This window comes from Mya arenaria, chromosome 10 (genome assembly GCF_026914265.1).
Source record: "Mya arenaria isolate MELC-2E11 chromosome 10, ASM2691426v1".
Lineage (NCBI taxonomy): Eukaryota > Metazoa > Mollusca > Bivalvia > Myida > Myidae > Mya > Mya arenaria.
In genome coordinates, this window is record NC_069131.1 from 35740165 (window position 1) to 35761353 (window position 21189).

A 21189-nucleotide genomic window follows, 5' to 3' on the forward strand; every position below is an offset into this window, starting at 1 on the left:
GAGGGAGGAGCTAAAGAAAAAAAGGTTTCGACCCTATGAAACACCCCCTCTAACGTCAATATCTGGAACCGCCCCTGTAAATCATTTATTGCAGACTTATTTCAACTCACATAATAAGACACAATTATTCATACTACCTCATTCATTTAACTCATTTGCCCATGATAAGGCCGGGTGGTACTCAATATACAACTTAAGACAATCTTATGTCTATACAGTGTAAACTTCATTCACTGTATAGGTACATTATTTATACCAATTATCTACGTATCGTTCTTATGTTCAATTAAGACCAGTATTGAATAACACCCCTTGGAATCATAAAGAATAAGTGTTGGATCACTGTCCGCCATGTTGTTTTTCAAAGCGACCGAGTTTTCGGATGGAACGAATCGACGAAACCGCCTCCTAAGAGAGCTTCGATAGTTTCAAACCCAGCTTCGGTGTTCTTGATAAAAATTGTTTACTTTATATTTGAAACTGTAACAAGGAACGCACAGTAAATAAAACCGAAATAGAATTGTAACTAGTTTATTATCAACAAAAACTTCAATTCATTTCTCAGAAAACATATTATCTATCACACATTAAAATGTTGTTCTTGTTATAGAGTTTATAACGGTCTTCCCTAAATCATTGGCTACATTAAGGCAATACCAAGCATTGTGTTTCGGCTGTTGTTGTTATTCTTATAGAGTTTATAACGGTATTCCTTTAACCATTGGCTGCATTAAGGCAATACCAAGCATTGTGTGTCGGCTGTTGTTGTTATTCTTATAGAGTTTATAACGGTATTCCTTTAACCATTGGCTGCATTAAGGCAATACCAAGCATTGTGTGTCGGCTGTTGTTGTTATTCTTATAGAGTTTATAATGGTATTCCTTTAACCATTGGCTGCATTAAGGCAATACCAAGCCTTAAGGTGTTGTTCTTTTTTTAGAGTTTATTACGGTCTTCCCTCAACCATCGGCTACATTAAGGCAATACCAAGAATTGTGTTTCGGTTGTTGTTGTTCTTGTTTTAGAGTTTATAACGGTCTTCCCTCGCCCCTCGGCTGCATTAAGGCAACACCAAGCCTTATGCTTACGGTGTTGTTGTTCTTGTTTTAGAGTTTATAACGGTCTTCCCTCGCCCCTCGGCTGCATTACGGCAACACCAAGCCTTATGCTTACGGTGTTGTTGTTCTTGTTTTAGAGTTTATAACAGTCTTCCCTAAACCATCGGCTGCATTAAGGCAATACCATTAGTCTTGTATTTCGGTTGTTGTTGTTCTTGTTATAGAGTTTATAACGGTCTCCCCTCGCCCCTCGGCTGCATTTGGCCAATGACAAGCCCGATATTTCGGTTATGGTTGTTGCTGTTGTTGTTGTTGTTGTTTTAGAGTTTACAATGATCCACATGTGATCAATCATAATTAGTTCAGGGTTTCACTGTCACCACAATTCATCCGTATGGTTTGCAGTTCGTTAATCGAACATCCTTCAACCAATCAATGCAGAGCTATTTTTTATCTAGTCTTTATGGCATTAGACTTATTGATAAGACTGCTGCCTCATATCATTAATAGAACAAAATAGAACACGGAATAGAACTTTTATTCACCAAAAAGCAACATATTTGGAGACAAATACTATTCAAACTATATAAGAGCACGCAATGTAAACATCTATGAAGCATCGTTAAATTTTCAGTTCATAGATATATATTCATAAATACATTTTTTTATTAAAAAACACACAAAACGATATATGTTTTCTGAAATAGTTACATTTGTTTTCATGTTACTTGAATACTAAAAATAACTTTGGCGCTGTATCTATTAAAAAAAAGTATATACTAGAATTTTAAAATCATGAAACAATTTAAGTCCCTCCAAAAACAAAAAGAATTCGGTTCTGAGGGAGGGACGCTTGTCAAAAGGTTACGCCCCTGAGTTACACACCCTCTATCGTCGTATCCTGGCCTCGCCCCTGGTCCTATAATTCACAATTTTATTCAAAGGGTTCAGGATATATGTTAGTATTAACATATTTCCTAGGCGAGTTAAATACAATTTTGTATTTGTATGACGGGTTGTATTAAGGTCGTTCATTTATGGGCCTTCCACAGTGCAAAATTCGTTTGGAGGACTTAACAAAAACTGTTTCAAAACTTCAGTTCTTATTTAGTTTTCAGATTCAACATCTAGCAAACATAATAAATGCAACCATTGCAATATGTGTAGGTGTAAGAAGGAGTTGAGCAAATTTTACGAAAGAAGATTTCATCAGATTTTCAAAACAAATAAATGGCATTCATAAGACAATGTTTTTTTCACAAAACGAATATGCTTTTGCGTCCAAATAGTAAATACTACCCAATCAACAATGTCTTAATGCTGTGTGGTGGTTGCAGCTATATTTAGAAAGACATTTGCATTTTTGAAACCGGGAAGTGAATTTTATCTTATAGTTTTTATTATTTTACTGAATATCTTTCTTGTTTGAACAAATATCAGCAAGAACCTACAATACAGTGTTGATTGGGATGTCGGACGTATTATGACACCAAAATAAAGTTATTGTTGTTATTGTTCACAGACTTTTTCTAAAAAAATGCAAATGTTTTTTTATCCAAAAAATGATAAAATTTTATTTCGTGAAAGTTGGTGAACTCCTTAAATTCCCGCACCATATTGCAAAGGATATATCCTTTATTCATGAAAAAGATTGTTCCTCAAACTAAATAAAACATTAACTTTTGAAACGTTTTAATTATTGGCTTTACCCATCCACCTTTTCACCGTGGAAGTCCGTTATGGAATGGAAGTTGAGATTTTAATATTCATCCATGAAATACAATATTCCAACTATATAATACGATGATCGTCATCACTCGTTTGCATACTCAATTATTTAAGAATGGCCGGGAAACACACACTTTGAATAACTTTTCCGCTATCCTGCAAACATTCTATTTAATCCATACAAAAGCAGATGAAAAACAAGTTACAGAGCATGGTTTACAAAAGAATAATCTCGTCCTTGTTCTCAGTTTAAATACGTTCGTCTACTTTGTAATACATTATTAATGACCAACACAATCAGACAAGCATGTGATCCATAATTTCATCGATAATAGAATCATTGAGCGGACACGACATGCCAGCCTCAAAAGGGTGATAGTTGTCTGTGCATAATAATAAACACGTGCTAGTTGGCCACTGCATATCATCCATACATTACGGTCAAGGTCGTGAGACGAGATAAGGGCATGGATTAATGATCACGAACAGTCTCAAGTCTGAGTTCAGACTCAAGTGGCAAAACTGCACATCTTCATTTCATTGTAACTTTCTTTCTTGTTGAGTTTTGATGATGAAATTTAATTTGCTGCATTTTATAACTATTCGAAATTATGTAATTATTCGATTTTTTTATAAAATGAATGGAATAAAGATGATTATCTGTTGTTTGAAACATTGCTTTTCTGAGTCTTAGACTAGACTTGGACTGAAGACTGTTCATAATCATTGCCCCTAGCTCTGACCAAATGTTGCGAAACATCGATAAATCGCAATACTTACAACATAATGCTTAAATAAGCAAATGAATAAACAATTAATGCAATAAACATTTTACAAAACACGATGCTTTCAATCTCATTTTGTATTTATGTAAGCAACACCAATGATTATAAAGGAAGAAAAGCAAGTGATCAAAACTTATATCGATTACCGTCGATGGATGTAGGAGACATTGAGAGGAGACGAAATGCCAGTCTCAACCCCTAACCCGAAGGCGTAAGAGTTGTGGTATATGTGTCCGAGTGTTCGAGTCTCAACAGGGGCGCGTGTTATTAGTATTTGAAGCGCTATTTTAGCGCAGTATTTTGATTAAGCTAGAAAAAGATATTCAAATAATCATTAGTGTAAATATAAATATTGAACATTTTAGAATTGTGGTTCATTTGTGTATGAATACATTTGAACAAAATTGATTAGCAAATCGGAATACTGCCTTTCGTCATTAACATTGCAAGCATGACGGTCTAGATATAAAATGGGTAGTGTACATACGAATACATATTTCCAACAGAGCACAACATACACGAATTATAATGTACAGTTGAAACCCGTTGGTTCGACCTCGCTTGGCTCGAATTAATCGCAGGCTCGATCCTAATGTAAAGGACCGATTTCTTTATACTAAAGGTAAGCATTTCCGCTTGGCTCGAATTTTCCGAGGCTCGAGGTATTTTCGCCGGTCCCTGTGAGTTCGAGCGAACGGGGTTCGACTGTAGTATGACGCAATATAATTTGCATTATAAATAATAAAAAAACAATTCTAAAAGATTTTTTGTTAAACAATAATATCGTTTGATTTATTTCCTTCTAATAAGTTTGAAATATGAACAAATACAAAATGGAATTCGTCGTCTTAAGTATCAACATAGATCTAATAGTTGCTCACATAAAAAACGATTACGGTTATATCGACCGTTTTAATTCTTGAACTATAAGCATAAGATTAATCAACAAAAGTATAGTGTTTAAGTAAAGTTCGAATTCAAATTTCGTTTAATTTTTTTAACAAATTCTTAGTTTATCAAGATCTGTATACACACAAAAACAAGACTGATTTATCAAAAAATCTATACACACAAAAACAAGACTGGTTTATCAAGAAATCTATACACACAAAAACAAGACTGATTTAACAAGAAATATATACACACAAAAACAAGACTGGTTTATCAAGAAATCTATACACACACAAAGAAGACTGATTTATCAAGAAATCAATACACACAAAAACAAGACTGGTTTATCAAGAAATCTATACACACAAAAACAAGACTGGTTTATCAAGAAATCTATACACACAAAAACAAGACTGGTTTATCAAGAAATCTATACACACAAAAACAAGACTGGTTTATCAAGAAATCTATACACACAAAAACAAGACTGGTTTATCAAAAAATCTATACACACAAAAACAAGACTGGTTTATTAAGAAATCTATACACACAAAACAAGACTGGTTTATCAAGAAATCTATACACACAAAACAAGACTGGTTTATCAAGAAATCTATACACACAAAAACAAGCCTGGTTTATCAAGAAATCTATACACACAAAAACAAGACTGGTTTATCAAAAAATCTATACACACAAAAAAGACTGGTTTATCAGGAAATCTATATACACACAAAGAAGACTGATTTATCAAGAAATTTATACACACAAAAACAAGACTGGTTTATCAAGAAATCTATACACACAAAAACAAGACTGGTTTGTTAAGAAATCTATACACACAAAACAAGACTGGTTTCTCAAGAAATCTATACACACAAAAACAAGACTGGTTTATCAAGAAATCTATACACACAAAAACAAGACTGGTTTATCAAGAAATCTATACACACAAAAACAAGACTGATTTATCAAGATATCTATACAACTATTGCTTAAAAATCATTTATTCTAGTTTTAAATTAACTAACCAATAATACAATGAAAAATGCAGGGACAAGCCCAGTAGTCGAAGACTTCAAAATAAACCGTGTTTAGGGACACAAGGCAAGGGCCAAAATGGCAATGAACACAAACATCACATACACAAATACAAACATCACATACACAAATACAAACATCACATACACAAATACAAACACCACAAACAAACCTACACCACATACACAAATACAAACACCACCAACAAAATATATCCTCATCAAAATTGCTTTATTGTTACATGATGGAACTCTCAGTGACACAGGCAAGACTATACATTCAATACATTAGCATTATCACGAACTATATCTAACAAATGATAATAATTCCTGCCCACATACAGTGCGTATTATAATACAATAATACAATCCCTATTGACAATTCTACTCTATTCATGGACATTAAACTCCCCCTACCCCCCCTCCCCCTCTCCCGTAAACACTTACTGTGCATGTATTTGTCTTAACGTTTACATACGTTTACAATAATAGTCCGTTATTCAAAGCCATTTATAATAATAACTTGTGGTGTAACTAAAGAGTCAAATAGTGATATGGTATTTTAACATCTATTTTTACTCGATTAAATAAATATGAATAACAATTGGCAATTGGTATTAAGGTTTCATCATTCAATATTTTAAATATATGTATCATATCACCAGTTTTATGAATCGTATACCTTTTTTCCAATATTTTCCATTTTACATACAAAGTCAATTTACACGAGTGTAAATACTGGTGTCGTTTTACTTTTTATATATACAAGAACAATAGTAATGTGTTGTGCATAAGAGCACAATAATGTTGTTTTGTACATTTAAGCGCAAATGTACAAAAATGTTCCTTTGTGTATACCAGTACAATAGTGTTGTTTTGAATACACCGGTACAATAGTGTTGTTTTGTATATACCGGTACAATAGTGTTGTTTTGTATATACCGGTACAATAGTGTTGCTTTGTATAAACCGATACAATTGTGTTACTTTGTATATAACAGTACAATAGTGTTGTTTTGTATAGACCAGTATTATAGTGTTGTTTTGTATAATCCAGTACAATAGTGTTGATTTGTATATTCAAATACAATAGTGTTGTTTTGAATATACCAGTACAATAATGCTGTTTTGTATATTCAAGTACAATAGTGCTTTTTTGTATATACCAGTACAAAAGTGTTGTTTTGTATATACCGGTAAAATGGTGTAGTTTTGTATATATCAGCACAATAGTGTTGTTTTGTATATACCGTTACAATAGTGTAGTTTTGTATTTACCGGTACAATAGTGCTTTTTTGTATATACCAGTACAATAGTGCTGTTTTGTATATACCAGTACAATAGTGTTGTTTAGCATATATCAGTACAAAAGTGCTGTTTTGTATATACCAGTACAATAGTGTTGTTTTGTATATACCAGTACAATAGTGTTGTTTAGCATATATCAGTACAAAAGTGCTGTTTTGTATATACCAGTACAATAGTGCTGTTTTGTATATACCAGTACAATAGTGTTGTTTAGCATATATCAGTACAAAAGTGCTGTTTTGTATATACCAGTACAATAGTGCTGTTTTGTATATACCAGTACAATAGTGTTGTTTAGCATATATCAGTACAAAAGTGCTGTTTTGTATATACCAGTACAATAGTGTTGTTTTGTATATACCAGTACAATAGTGTTGTTTAGCATATATCAGTACAAAAGTGCTGTTTTGTATATACCAGTACAATAGTGTTGTTTTGTATATACCAGTACAATAGTGTTGTTTTATATATACCAGTACAATAGTGCTGTTTTGTATATACCTGTACAATAGTGTTGTTTTGTATATACAAGTACAATAGTGCTTTTTATTGTATATACCAGTACAATAGTGTTGTTTTGTATATACCAGTACAATAGTGTTGTTTTATATATACCAGTACAATAGTGCTGTTTTGTATATACCTGTACAATAGTGTTGGTTTGTATATACAAGTACAATAGTGCTTTTTATTGTATATACCAGTACAATAGTGTAGTTTAGTGTATACCAGTACAATAGTGTTGTTTTGTTTATACCAGTTCAATCGTATTGTTCAGTAAATCCTAACACAATTGTGTTGTTTTGTGTATGCCAGTTCAATCGTGTTGTTTTGTATATACCAGTACAATAGTGTTGTTTTATATATACCAGTACAATAGTGCTGTTTTGTATATACCTGTACAATAGTGTTGGTTTGTATATACAAGTACAATAGTGCTTTTTATTGTATATACCAGTACAATAGTGTAGTTTAGTGTATACCAGTACAATAGTGTTGTTTTGTTTATACCAGTTCAATCGTATTGTTCAGTAAATCCTAACACAATTGTGTTGTTTTGTGTATACCAGTTCAATCGTGTTATTTTGTTTATAAAATACAAAAGTGTTGTTTTGTATATACTAGCACCATAGTGTTATTTTGTATATACCGGTACAATAGTGTTATTTTGTATATACCAGTACAATAGTGTTATTTTGTATATACCAGTACAATAGTGTTGCTTTGTATTTCCAGTACAATAGTGTTGTTTTGTATATACCAGTACAAAAATGTTGTTTTGTATATACCAGTACAATAGTGTTATTTTGTATATACCAGTACAAAAGTGTTGTTATGTATATAACAGTACAAAAGTGTTGTTATGTATATACCAGTACAAAAGTGTTGTTTTGTATATAACAGTACAAAAGTGTTGTTATGCATATACCAGTACAATAGTGTTGTTTTGTATATAACAGTACAATAGTGTTGTTTTGTATATAACAGTACAAAAGTGTTGTTATGTATATACCAGTACAAAAGTGTTGTTTTGTATATAACAGTACAAAAGTGTTGTTATGCATATACCAGTACAATAGTGTTGTTTTGTATATAACAGTACAAAAGTGTTGTTATGTATATAACAGTACAAAAGTGTTGTTATGTATATACCAGTACAAAAGTGTTGTTTTGTATATAACAGTACAAAAGTGTTGTTATGTATATACCAGTACTAAAGTGTTGTTTTGTATATAACAGTACAAAAGTGTTGTTATGTATATACCAGTACAATAGAGTTGTTTTGTATATAACAGTACAAAAGTGTTGTTATGCATATACCAGTACAATAGAGTTGTTTTGTATATAACAGTACAAAAGTGTTGTTATGCATATACCAGTACAATAGTGTTGTTTTGTATATAACAGTACAATAGTGTTGTTTTGTATATAACAGTACAAAAGTGTTGTTATGTATATACCAGTACAAAAGTGTTGTTTTGTATATAACAGTACAAAAGTGTTGTTATGCATATACCAGTACAATAGTGTTGTTTTGTATATAACAGTACAAAAGTGTTGTTATGTATATAACAGTACAAAAGTGTTGTTATGTATATACCAGTACTAAAGTGTTGTTTTGTATATAACAGTACAAAAGTGTTGTTATGTATATACCAGTACAATAGAGTTGTTTTGTATATAACAGTACAAAAGTGTTGTTATGCATATACCAGTACAAAAGTGTTGTTATGTATATACCAGTACTAAAGTGTTGTTTTGTATATAACAGTACAAAAGTGTTGTTATGTATATACCAGTACAATAGAGTTGTTTTGTATATAACAGTACAAAAGTGTTGTTATGCATATACCAGTACAATAGAGTTGTTTTGTATATAACAGTACAAAAGTGTTGTTATGCATATACCAGTACAAAAGTGTTGTTTTGCATATACCAGTACAATAGTGTTGTATTGTATATACCAGTACAATAGTGTTATTTTGTATATACCAGTACAATAGTGTTGTTTTGTATATAACAGTACAAAAGTGTTGTTATGCATATAACAGTACAAAAGTGTTGTTATGCATATACCAGTACAATAGTGTTGTATTGTATATACCAGTACAATAGTGTTATTTTGTATATACCAGTACAATAGTGTTGTTTTGTATATACCAGTACAATATTGTTGTTTAGTATATACCGGTAAAATTGTGTTGTTTAGTATATACTAGCACAATAGTGTTGTTTAGTATATACCAGTGCAAATAGTGTGGTTTTGTATATACCGGTACAATAGTGTAATTTTGTATAAACCGGTACAATTTTGTATATACAAGTACAATAGTGTTGTTTTGTATATACCGGTACAATAGTGTTATTTTGTATATACTAGCACAAAAGTGTTGTTTAGTATTTACCGGCACAATAGTGTTGTTTAGTATATACTTGCACAATAGTGTTGTTTTGTATATATATGCACAATAGTGTTGTTTAGTATATACCGGTACAATAGTGTTGTTTAGTATATACCAGTACAATTGTGTTGTTTAGTATATACTTGCACAATAGGGTTAGTTTGCTAGTAAACTAGTATTGTTTTGTACAGTTACCAGTACGACAGTGATGTTTTATCTATACGAGTGCCATATAACATTTATATAATATACTGCATGTTTTCCGTTAGTTAGCAATTAATAGAAGACCCCTAGGATTCTCGATAAAACAACCCCTGATACTTAATATCGCCCTTTTGAACATAATTTAGTGTATAATAGTAGGCCAAAGGCTTGAAAAGTTCTGTTGATATAGGTTAGTATATAATCGTAGGCCAACGACGTGAGAAATTATGTTGAGGTAAGTTTAAATATAATAGTAGGCCCAGAGCTTGTAAAGTTCTGTTGAGATAAGTTTATGTATAATAGTAGGCCCACAGCTTGAAAAGTTCTGTTGGGATAAGTTTATGTATAATAGTAGGTCAAAAGCCTGCGAAGTTCTGTTGAGATAAGTTAGTGTATTATAGTAGGCCAAAGGCGTGAGAAGTTCTGTTAAGATAATTTAGCGTATTAAAGTTGGCCAAAGGCGTGGGGAGTTCTGTTGAGATAAGTTAATAGTAGGCCAAAGGCCTGAGAAGTTCTGTTTAGATAAGTGAGTGTACAATTGTAGGCCAAAGGCGTGAGAAAATCTGTTGATATAAGTTTGTGTATAATAGTAGGCCAAAGGTCAGAGAAGTTCTTTTGATATAAGTGAGTGTATAATTGTAGGCCAAAGGCGTGAGCAGTTCTGTTGGGATAAGTTAATGTATATTAGTAGGCCAAAGGCGTGAGCAGTTCTGTTGGGATAAGTTAATGTATATTAGTAGGCCAAAGGCGTGAGTAGTTCTATTGAGATAAGTTAATGTATATTAGTAGGCCAAAGGCGTGAGCAGTTCTGTTGAGATAAGTTAATGTATATTAGCAGGCCAAAGGCGTGAGCAGTTCTGTTGAGATAAGTTAATGTATAATAGTAGGCCACAGGCCTGAGAAGTTCTGTTGAGATAAGTTAATTTATAATAATGGGCCAAAGGCCTGAGAAGTTCTGTTTAGATGAGCTAGTGTATAATAGTAGGCCAAAAACATGAGGATTTCTGTTCAGATTAGTTATTGAATACTACTAGACCAATATTCTTAACAACAGGAACATTTTTTGGTGTATGATTTTGATTAGTAGATCCAAAAGTATTGAATGGTTATAACTGAAAAGGAGACACTTCTTTCTTTACAGAACAAGCGGAAATCAGGATAACTGTTGAATAGTTTGATGCATTGCCATATTTGACTGTAGTTCACTAGAGTCAAAACGGGAATAATAAGATGTAGTTTGGTGCATTATTATATCTGCTTCTCGCATAGATAAGAAAATGGAAAGTCGCAAGGAGAATAATACCAAATATCAACATTTACTATAAGGCAAACATTAGGTTGATAGGTTGTGAATCCCTTAGCAAAATTTGTATACGCCCATATTTCTCCCGATGTCCATGTCCACGTCCTTTCGGCTTCTCTAGAGCTTGCTCCAATCCAGATGTCATCCACAGTTGTTTCATTTATCAAATTCGAATTAATGAAGTCGTTTTCCTCTCGACTTGTGATTGAAGCCAGGGAGGCATTTGCCTGCCCGCACCTTGTCTTTGCATCGTCCCAGGTAACGTTGTGATGGAACAGCTTATAGCAAGAAGAATGAAACATGGTCCAGCCCTCATCGCATCTCTAGAAACGAGAATAGCAAATGTTCATATGATTGGTTTTGTTTGGATCTAACCTATCAGTTTCATTTTAAGATTAATTTAATTTAACATTAATGAAGTGTTTACACCAATGAAATGCGCACACTGTTTACAAACTAAGGCTGATGCCTTCTATCATTGTTTAATGGATTTTGTCAATATTTTCATTCGACAAAAGATGCTTTCGTAAAAAGATGCGGAAATTAACATCCTAAAGACCAATAGCAACACACGAAATTGAAATCTGTTATGACAGTGGAATAAACAACAAAAGCTGTACCGGCTATTTGAGTTATATGCTATATGAGTCACATCGCACGATTTTGGCCTTCATGTGTAATTATCACAAATAAGTTATTATCACATGCTATGCATTGTTGCCGGTTTATTATAGCTAGCACGTTTTTTTCTGTATTACACATGTGATATATAGCATTGCTTTATTTCTATTGGTTAGAAAATATATCAATCAACATGTTTGTAAACAAATAACTTGGCATTTTTTTACTAATTAGAATATTCTATCAAGTCATGTGCTTATTTTTCACTTTGTATTTATAATGAAGATGCTTTTGAATACAGTTGTCCATTTTTCATCTAAATCGCAAGCGTGGTATTTCGTCTTGATTTCATAAACATTTTTTAAAGATGGCCAATATTCAATGCATTGAAACTTGAAATTACGTCATGAACATATCACAGAGCATGTCTTCATCTTACCAGACATGACGTCAAAATTCAAAAGAAAGCAAATGTAAGCAAGTTTAGTGTTTTGTTGTTTTTCTAATTGGATATCACCTCATTTCTATTCATATAGTATGCATACTACTTATTAACATAATTAAAAGGAACGAGGTATCTGTGGTTTTATGTAATTCCGACAATGCATGTAGGCAATGCATGTAGCGCGGGAAATGGCATTGCTTTATGAAATAAGGCTCATCACTAGAGCAGGTGAAACCAGATAAGTTGTTCTATATTTTTAACTGTACAAGCAATAAATTTGTTGACTAAAAGTTTGTATTATATGACAACTCGTGACAGATGCTATAGGAGATATCCGATATAACTTTAATAATAAAAAAAATAAAAAAGTGAAATTTTCACTGTGCTTTAATTTCTTCCGAATTTCTTTCTTTAAATGGATTGTCATTGACGCATCATTTTCTTGACAGTTTTATAACTTGACTCATGTTTGCATATCAATCAAGGGTTTCCTCCCGACTTATTTCGACTGTATAGATAATGTCTGTTTAAATACTACTAAAATGGAGCATTAAACGTTTCTATATTTGTGTTCCATAAAGAGTCTTCTTATAATAAGTATATTTATATGGAAAACTACAGAAACAAGTATTGTAGTCAAAAGTTTAAACATAACCTCCGTTTAATGGCAATGGGTAAACTCCAAAGACATAGAACACAAAAACAAAAATAATCACAAACAAGAAACATGGAACAATAGCACAAAACTCCACTAAAACACACTGCATATACACTATATAAAAAACCAGGTGTGTTTAATAAGGATTATTAGGTACCGCCTTGGAACGTTGAGTAAAATGTAAATTTACTGGGAGTTTAAACCAGTTTACGTGCACAAACCTCACTCATATCCCAACAATCTTGAATAAAGTAAAAACTTTAAAGGTAAGTCTTATCAAAGTATGCATAAACTTGAGAAAACTTAAGAATAAAACAAATAATAATAAACTAATAGGTAAACCCCAAGTACTTAAATGAATAGGGATCCAAGCTATATCTGCAGAAAGATTCGAAGCTAGTAAGAATGTTGATACGTTAATTTTTTGAATGCTCTTTCAAATATTTACTTTTGTTCCAACTAAGTCCTCGAAATGTGCAATGTATGGACTAACTTGTTAAAACTTATATGTCATCATATTTTAGTTTAACTTCCTGATATGTAACCTTATTGAAATACCCAATTAAACAGTAACGGCAAACGAAGGCCAACACATCGCGCGATGCGGCTGGTATTTCTGTGTTCTAATATTTCCATTGAGTGCTAAGCTAATCTAACTCATGTTTCTGCATGATTTTCTGCGTGCTGTCTGTCGACAGCTTTAACAGACATTTCCACTGACTTAAATTGATAAATCCAATTGAATCAAATGTCAATCAAATTCCAACTTTTGTTATTTAAGAAAATGGTAATTCAAAGCGTCAACCTTGCGACCATTGTTACAAAACTCCAAAAGCAAATGTTACCGTATCGGGGAAGAAAAACAACTTTTACAAAAAAAAAATTTCATTTGTACATGCATATAAAGAAGGGAGGATAATTAATGGCCAAATTTTAAAGAATTGTGAATAATTTTAACCGAAGAGATATCATTTGTGATACAGATCAAACATGCAGTGATTTATTTGGATATATTATATTGTGCCTTTCAAATTGGAAAAAAATAGTCCAGATTGGGAAAAATACAAAATCAGAACAAAATAGCAAATATAATTGCAAATATACATGTTTTCACCTTCTTATGCATACATTAAGACTTTTTTTATTTTTAAGGAAAATCACTGCCTTTTTATTCATAACATAATCTGCATTTATCAAATTGGGAAAAATATAACATTTTGGGGGAAAATGGACATTTTTCATAAGGGAAAACAGCCCATAGAAGGCAGTTAATTGCACCAACAAATTACTAATATGTACCTTGCAAGTTATGTCGTATTCGGTCCACTGACCGTCAACGCCACATTCGACAATGTCCCTGGTGTAAGACGGGACGTAGCCTTCTTTACAGCCAAGACGAATAAAGCTGCCGACCCTGTTCACATTCCCACGAACAAGAATCCCATCCGATACATTGAGCGGTCCGCATTCTGAAAGGCGCATTTGGTCGATAGTTGTTACAAGTGGTTTTAATTACAGTCGAACCTTGTTGTCTCGAATTCCAATGGACCGTTGAAAAATACTCGAGCCTCGCAAAATTCGAGCCTAGCGGTAATTGCTATATTCATAAGAAACAAAGCGTCGTTTATATCCAAGTCGAGCCAACGAAGAAATCGAGCCAAGCGAGTTCGAGCCAATGGGGTTCTACTGTACCAGTATAACGTTCTTCTGTCGGATACGTGCAAAGTAATATTATCCATTTGTATCAAGTTATCTATCATAAAATGATAAACACGAAGACTAATGCAATTTTAATCGAATTGCTTTACATCGTTATATCCTGATATTACGAAACACAACATATAAACTAAATATAACTATAAGCAATTCAACATTGGATCCTGAGAGAGGTAATAATATTAACCTACATCCATCTCGACAATCTTAACAATGATGTAGTTAAAACTCGCTATTTCAAACTCTGTTATTTCGATGTTCTTGTTATGTCGAACATTTTTTCGAATCTGTTGGGTTAAGTAATACACCTTTAGTATTTCGTTTTTACTGAATTTTCGTTTTTCTCGAGGTACTTCGTCATCGCGAGTTTTTGTTATGTATGTACAATACGTGTTGTTGAATGTATTTCAATGAAATACATCATGTTTAAACTAAAGGAATTGTTATGTGAACACCAATTGCACATTATTTGTTATGGAACGGCTTTTCGATAGCTATACTAAAACCATTGAAACAAACACACAAACGTCTCTTAAAGCTGCACTCTCACAGATTGAACGTTTTGACAACTTTTTACTTTTTTTGTTTTGGAACGAGCAGTTTTTGGGTAAATATCTGAAACCCAGTGAAAAGACTGATGACAAAATATCTGATCACAGATTTTCATATTTCCTCTCCGAAATTGGTGTTGTTTCTTTGCATTTTTCTTAAACCGTTAGTAACGGTTTAAGCCATAAAACATTAAATTTGGAATGGAAATATGAACATCTGCGATCTGATATTTTGTCAACAGTCTTTCATCACTGGTTTGCAGATATTTACGCAAAAATTGCTAACTCCGAAACAAAAAATAAAAAGTTGGAAAAAACGATAAATCTGTGAGAGTGCTGCTTTAAAAAGGGAATTTAAAGCCTAAGAAACTTTCTTAAAAAATAGTGTATGAGATCTCCAGTACAAAATAGGTTCTACCTATACAAAAATATACCAATCGAACGATAAGAAGAGAAACCATTCTACACCTTTTATTTTACATGTGCCTGAATTCTTGTCGCAAGTTTGTCCCAAGGAGCAGTTCACAGATCCAGCAGGTCCACAAGGTATGGTGGTCTGAAAACAATAAATACATATAATATATATATACTAAGATTGTAACATATTCGGAAAAAAACAATGTTGTTTTTTTCATAATTAATCGGGTATTACTCATAAGCAGTACGAAATTAGAATAATAAGTTACCCTTAAAAAATGTTTGGGAAAGGTACACACTTTTACAAACTTCAGTATGTTAATAGAACATAAATTAAATTAATAAAGAACAGGTGTATGCCAAAAATATACCAGTTCCATAATGAGCTTAATTCTAAAAATTGTCACAAGAGTTATGGCTATTGCATAGTCACGTTCCGACGTACGCACACACTTATGATAGGATCGTTTATAGTTAGGTCCCTTTGCCAACGATGCCAAGATCAAGCTCATGCTTTCGGGCTGAAAGGCTGTAAATCCCCAGGCTCCAGGCTACCAAGGTGCTAAACTGAAGTCGTCGCGAGTTTGTGAAGCTGCTATCTTAACGCCACAAGTTTGTTATGCCGCTAATATTGCGCCGCCATGGTGCAAGCTGCACGATGCCTTATTGCTGTGTTTTCCAGACATACACATGCGCATGTGCCAAACACGTTTCTAACAAACGTCTTGCTAAGGTCAGAAGATCCTCTAAAGAAAATGCACACGCATTCTCGATAAACATGCAAAATGTGAGGCATTGATACACGACATGTTTTTGTTCTTTGAATGAAAGGATGAATGTTGCTCATGTTTAAGTTTTTTTAATGAAACTAATGTTATTTAAAAAAAGACAAAAGGTAAAAGTTACATTTCGTTAGCTGTATAAAGTGCGGTGACGTATTATTTAACGCTGCAGCGATATGGCTTCGCCTATACGTAAGTAACAAAAGTTGATATGACCAAGCATATCAATTGACTGACATGATAATATTATACATCATATATAAAAATTATATTAACATTTCATTTCCAAATGGTACTTACCGGAAACTCTGTCTTTGACCAATATACAACTCCGCTTTGATCAAATGTTTTACTGGTAGATACATCAGCCAAATTCCCAAGAATGTCTAGCTCACAGAGTTTATAAAGATTGTAATAGTTAAAGGCCGGACATGCCACCCTTGCTGTACACTCTTCCCAACACTTTTCTAGACTGATCTGGGTAAAGATTACTGTCGGCACAGTTACGTTGGACTTCGTACTGAACTGCAGTCCTGATGTTTGAAACCCGATTGTCGCTACAGTTGAATTAAATAAAACAAACACCACCAATAACTGCAGCCATCTCCGTTGAGTTGTAAGTTCACTAAATTCAAAAATATGTTCCATTTTTCCGTTGCGCTAGGAATGTAATACTTAACTTCTTCACGTAAAGTCACCGACAAAACACACAGTGTCTGTTTATTTTCGAAAACGGAAAGAACAATCGAAAGACAATCTATTGCTTTGACCGCAACTGCGCAACTGCCGTACTCTATTTTGTTTCTGTGGTCTTGGTGATATCATGCATTTAAATGTGATTGTGCATTGGAAATGTGTTTTAGACGCACTTAAAAAAATTATAAATGAGAAGTGGCTTTGCATTTCCAGCTACATAATTAATGTGTTGTATCAATTTTATTCGGAGTGATTAGGTTCATCATTTTAATCTAAATAATTCAAAGATTTTATTCAAATTACTTTTGCGATGGCAAACTTTAAACCATATGCGCAATACGGTTAGAGTTTCTGATAAAAATCTAACATGAAATGTCAATTTGCCATAAAAAAATTACGTTCAATGCCGTGCGTTGCTGAGAGAAATGGATACTTGGAGCCTCTTGTGAACGATTTGCCACAAAAACCCATTATTGGCTCAAATTGCCGTATTTTTGCTGAGAGAAATGGATAATCGGAGCCTTTTTTTAACGATTTGCAAAACAAAAAATCATTCCTGGCTCAAATTGCCGAGTTTGCTGAGAGAAATGGATATTTGAAGCCTCCTGTCAACGATATGTTGCAAATCTAGCTGCGGATTCCATCGCGTAAACTCTAACATGTTTTACATTATTAACTGCTGCGACGACTCACATTAGTACGTTATAAAGTGAGAGATATCTGTATGTAACATGTAAATCGAGCGTGTACCCAACTCCATGTAGTATCATTATTATTCTTATTAAGAAACGAATTGTATGTATAGTTACGTACGACTGAACCAGTTCGAATTCCAAAGTTACCCTTATATACTCAACTGGAAGTCTCGATCTTAAGATGTATGATCGGACACTCGTTAAAAAGATTGTCTCGGCAGGGGACATAACTCGAGACAGTGTAGTGTTGACCAAGGCAAGAGTTTACCTAGTTTCTTAAATGATATATATGAAATGTAGTTTAATTTGATAAATATAGCAAATATGCTAATTGAGAAATACTTTAATCAGGTCCATACATGCTTGGATTCCATGTTAGATTCCCTTATATTTAACTAATTGACGTACACGTGTGAATAACGACAACAGTTTATAAAATCCAAACATATTTAACAGTATAACAGACTGTAAGTAACATGTAAATCAAGCGCGTGAGGACCTACCTTATTAAACTAAAAGTTTATTAGCACAAGGCTAGTTGCTTTTAATACAATTTAACAACAGTTTCAGACCATTTAAAACACTGTAAGTAACTTCATGAACAAGAACTCTTGCAAAGGTCGACAATGAGCTGCGCAGAGTATTTTCCCTTACCGGGACAATCTGAGGCGAAAAATAAATTTTTGTTTCCACTTACCAGACCGAGTCTTTTTGTTCTCCCCACCTAACATCATGTTATTTTGGTCGACATGTGGATATCTTGAGTGATATCCTAAATAAAGGAACTTATCGGCATGAGCATGTTATTATTTAACTTTTTTATATTTAAAATTTTCTACAATAGTGATATATATCCCGATATTGGTCCTGGGATTTGGCACAGAGTCACGGTTCTCGATAAAGGAAATTGAATTGCAGACATTTAAATTTTAATATTATTGTCATTTTAAGAGGGCAATATGGTACCAGTGGTGCGGCCGGCTCTGAGTTCCTGGCTTGTTCTAATGAAAAATGGCAGATGAGGTAATGGTTGTGCTATTTTCAAAACTCGGACAATAACTCAACTCTACTAGTTTTAGCCCAAATGTACCTGCATGTTTGTACAATTAATCAACAAATAATGACGGTATTTAAAGATCAACATTGTAGTGGAATTTCAATATGAGAACATTTTCATATAAACTTAAATAAATTCTTAAATTTAGTACAATGCCTAAAGCTGCCATCTCACAGATTGACAGTTCTTCTTGGTCATTTCTCAAAAGCCTTTCATTGATATCAAAGGAGTAATTAAATTAAATGTACACAAACATATGGCTTAATGCAATAGCTGCCTGACCTTATGTGACTAAATACAAGGAATTTATACCAATTTTTAAACTTGAATATGAAAAACCGTGATCTGATAGTAAGTCAGCAGTCTAACAGCAATGGTTTCTAGACATTTGCACACTGATTGCCAATTGGCTCATTAAAAGACAAAAGTAAAAAGGTGTCGAAACAGTAAATCTGTGAGGAAGCAGCTTTAAATTGGTGTGGCACTTAATATGTTGTGAATACTTTTCTATATTCTTGTACAGGCTTTTAAAATAATTGATCTGAAAATATAATTTCTATTATTTCTGTTGTATTTTAGTTCAGGCACTGGAATGTAATTACAAATGCCATTGTTCTGAGGATTGACCAATACATGGAAAATATGTAACACAACTGCAAAGCCAACCTTGGGAAAATGAGTGCAAGATGGAAACAACGTCTTAAGTGGAACAACTTGTCTTCTCAAATATTTGATGACTTACATACTGATGTGAAGTTGCAGATAAAAGTCAGCTGTTGGCCCGTGATTATTAGGTAAATTAAACCATCCATGCCTGAAACAATACACACGTTTGAATCCGAAGCTGGAGGTTTACTTTACAACCCAGATAGAGCCAGAGTCCTTATGCTTGGTAGTGCTACTCAGTGGTAACCCTCTTGCAGTCAACTTTTTTTAAATATATTTCTCAGAGTATTTAAGTGAACTTTACATTGAATTCGGACACATATTTGATCGTTGTCGAACATTTTTTAACAAGGAAAGTGCATATATATATTTATTCAACTGTGTGGTAAAGGATTTATCTACGCTTAAAGCGGTTCTCCTATAAAAGAGGGTAGATAGCTACAAAAACAGCAACAGAAACAGATGGCATTGGCAGACTAAATAAAGGAGAACTTTTTTGTTCAGTTCAATTTTTAAGAATTCAGAAAATCTTTTAATAGGGCACATCCTTGCAAATGCCATATTGTAAATTGGGCTCTTTAAAATGTGAAAAGGTGAACGTGGTCTAAAGGATAAGCCTAGGTGTCTACCTCAAATCCAAGGTTGTGTGTTCAAGCCCCACCAAGATATTTTCTCATGGTCTCAGCAAAAGGATGTCCGTACTAGTTTCTACAAAGGCAATATACTTAAGGGTGATTCTGTCAGCTTTCAGCTTGCGTAGCAATCTGATTAGGCATAAAATAAGATACTAACTGATTTGCAAACAGTTTTTCCATTTGTGTTGATTTGTTTTTCAGTCTGTTGGAATGTTTATTAGAAGTGATGAGCATTGCTTACTGCAAGCAAACACATAACATGACATGTGATTTTACAGATACATTTGTATTTCATTGATTGTATGGGTTTATTTTCTAAAATGATGTTATAAAGTTATTCTGAATTTCCCTGTTTTTATTTGAAGAACATGTGTTGAGGTTTTGGCATAACATAGTGTCATCATCATCATGTGTGTGCAAATAAAACATTCACAACAATGTAATAAAAAACACACACGGTCAAGCCAAGTACTCAAAGAGGCACAAGGATATTGCTAAAGAGACCGTTAATATATTTAGACAAATAAAATGCATAGAAAGATCTATAACTCTGACGCATGGTTATGCTTTAGTCCTCATATTGTGTGTTTACGGTTAAGACTGAGACATACAGTATTTTTGATAATGCTGATTTAATTTTGTATGGCAACTTAAAGCCATGAATGGGGGTTAAACGCCAGAAAAAATGTGAAGTCTCGCAAAATACCCAATGCACTTAAAAGGGATTTGCACAGAAATGAAAGTAAAAATGGGAGCAAAACCTAAATTATAATCAATATTACATTGGATTGCATACAGATGGCTCCGTTATTGCTTGACTAATATTTAAAATAAAAATAAGGGGCATGTTAATCAAAACTGAAAGTTACTGGAATTATACTTGTTTGCATTTTATGGAGTCGGACATTAAAAGGAGTCATTATGGGAACAGTGATCTAAAGGATAATTATTCAAAAAGGCTAAGTAGTATTGAAAAAGGTCTGGTATACATTGCTGAAAAGCTTAGTAACCTGGCTAAATATTTTGTT

The 21189-nt window shown here is 33.1% G+C and overlaps 1 protein-coding gene across 1 annotated transcript; it reads right to left on the reverse strand.

The window, feature by feature from the left end:
• Positions 1-9579: 9579 nt before the first annotated feature.
• On the reverse strand, positions 9580-17162 carry LOC128205754 (aggrecan core protein-like). Its single transcript, XM_052907687.1, has 4 exons — positions 16713-17162; positions 15682-15769; positions 14246-14415; positions 9580-11545 (listed from the first exon to the last, which is right to left on the reverse strand). Exons 1-4 carry the CDS (start codon positions 17058-17060, stop codon positions 11168-11170), a joined length of 984 nt encoding a protein of 327 aa, XP_052763647.1. The 5' UTR covers positions 17061-17162; the 3' UTR covers positions 9580-11167.
• Positions 17163-21189: the final 4027 nt, after the last annotated feature.

What these genes read in the sequence shown, in the direction of transcription:
- LOC128205754 (XM_052907687.1), bottom strand. Translation starts at nt 17,060, where the DNA reads ATGGAACATATTTTTGAATTTAGTGAACTTACAACTCAACGGAGATGG. An exon ending in GGTCAAAGACAGAGTTTCCG is followed by an intron (nt 15,770 to 16,712) that starts GTAAGTACCATT and finishes TATTGTTTTCAG; the next exon opens with ACCACCATACCTTGTGGACC. An exon ending in AATACGACATAACTTGCAAG is followed by an intron (nt 11,546 to 14,245) that starts GTACATATTAGT and finishes TCTCGTTTCTAG; the next exon opens with AGATGCGATGAGGGCTGGAC.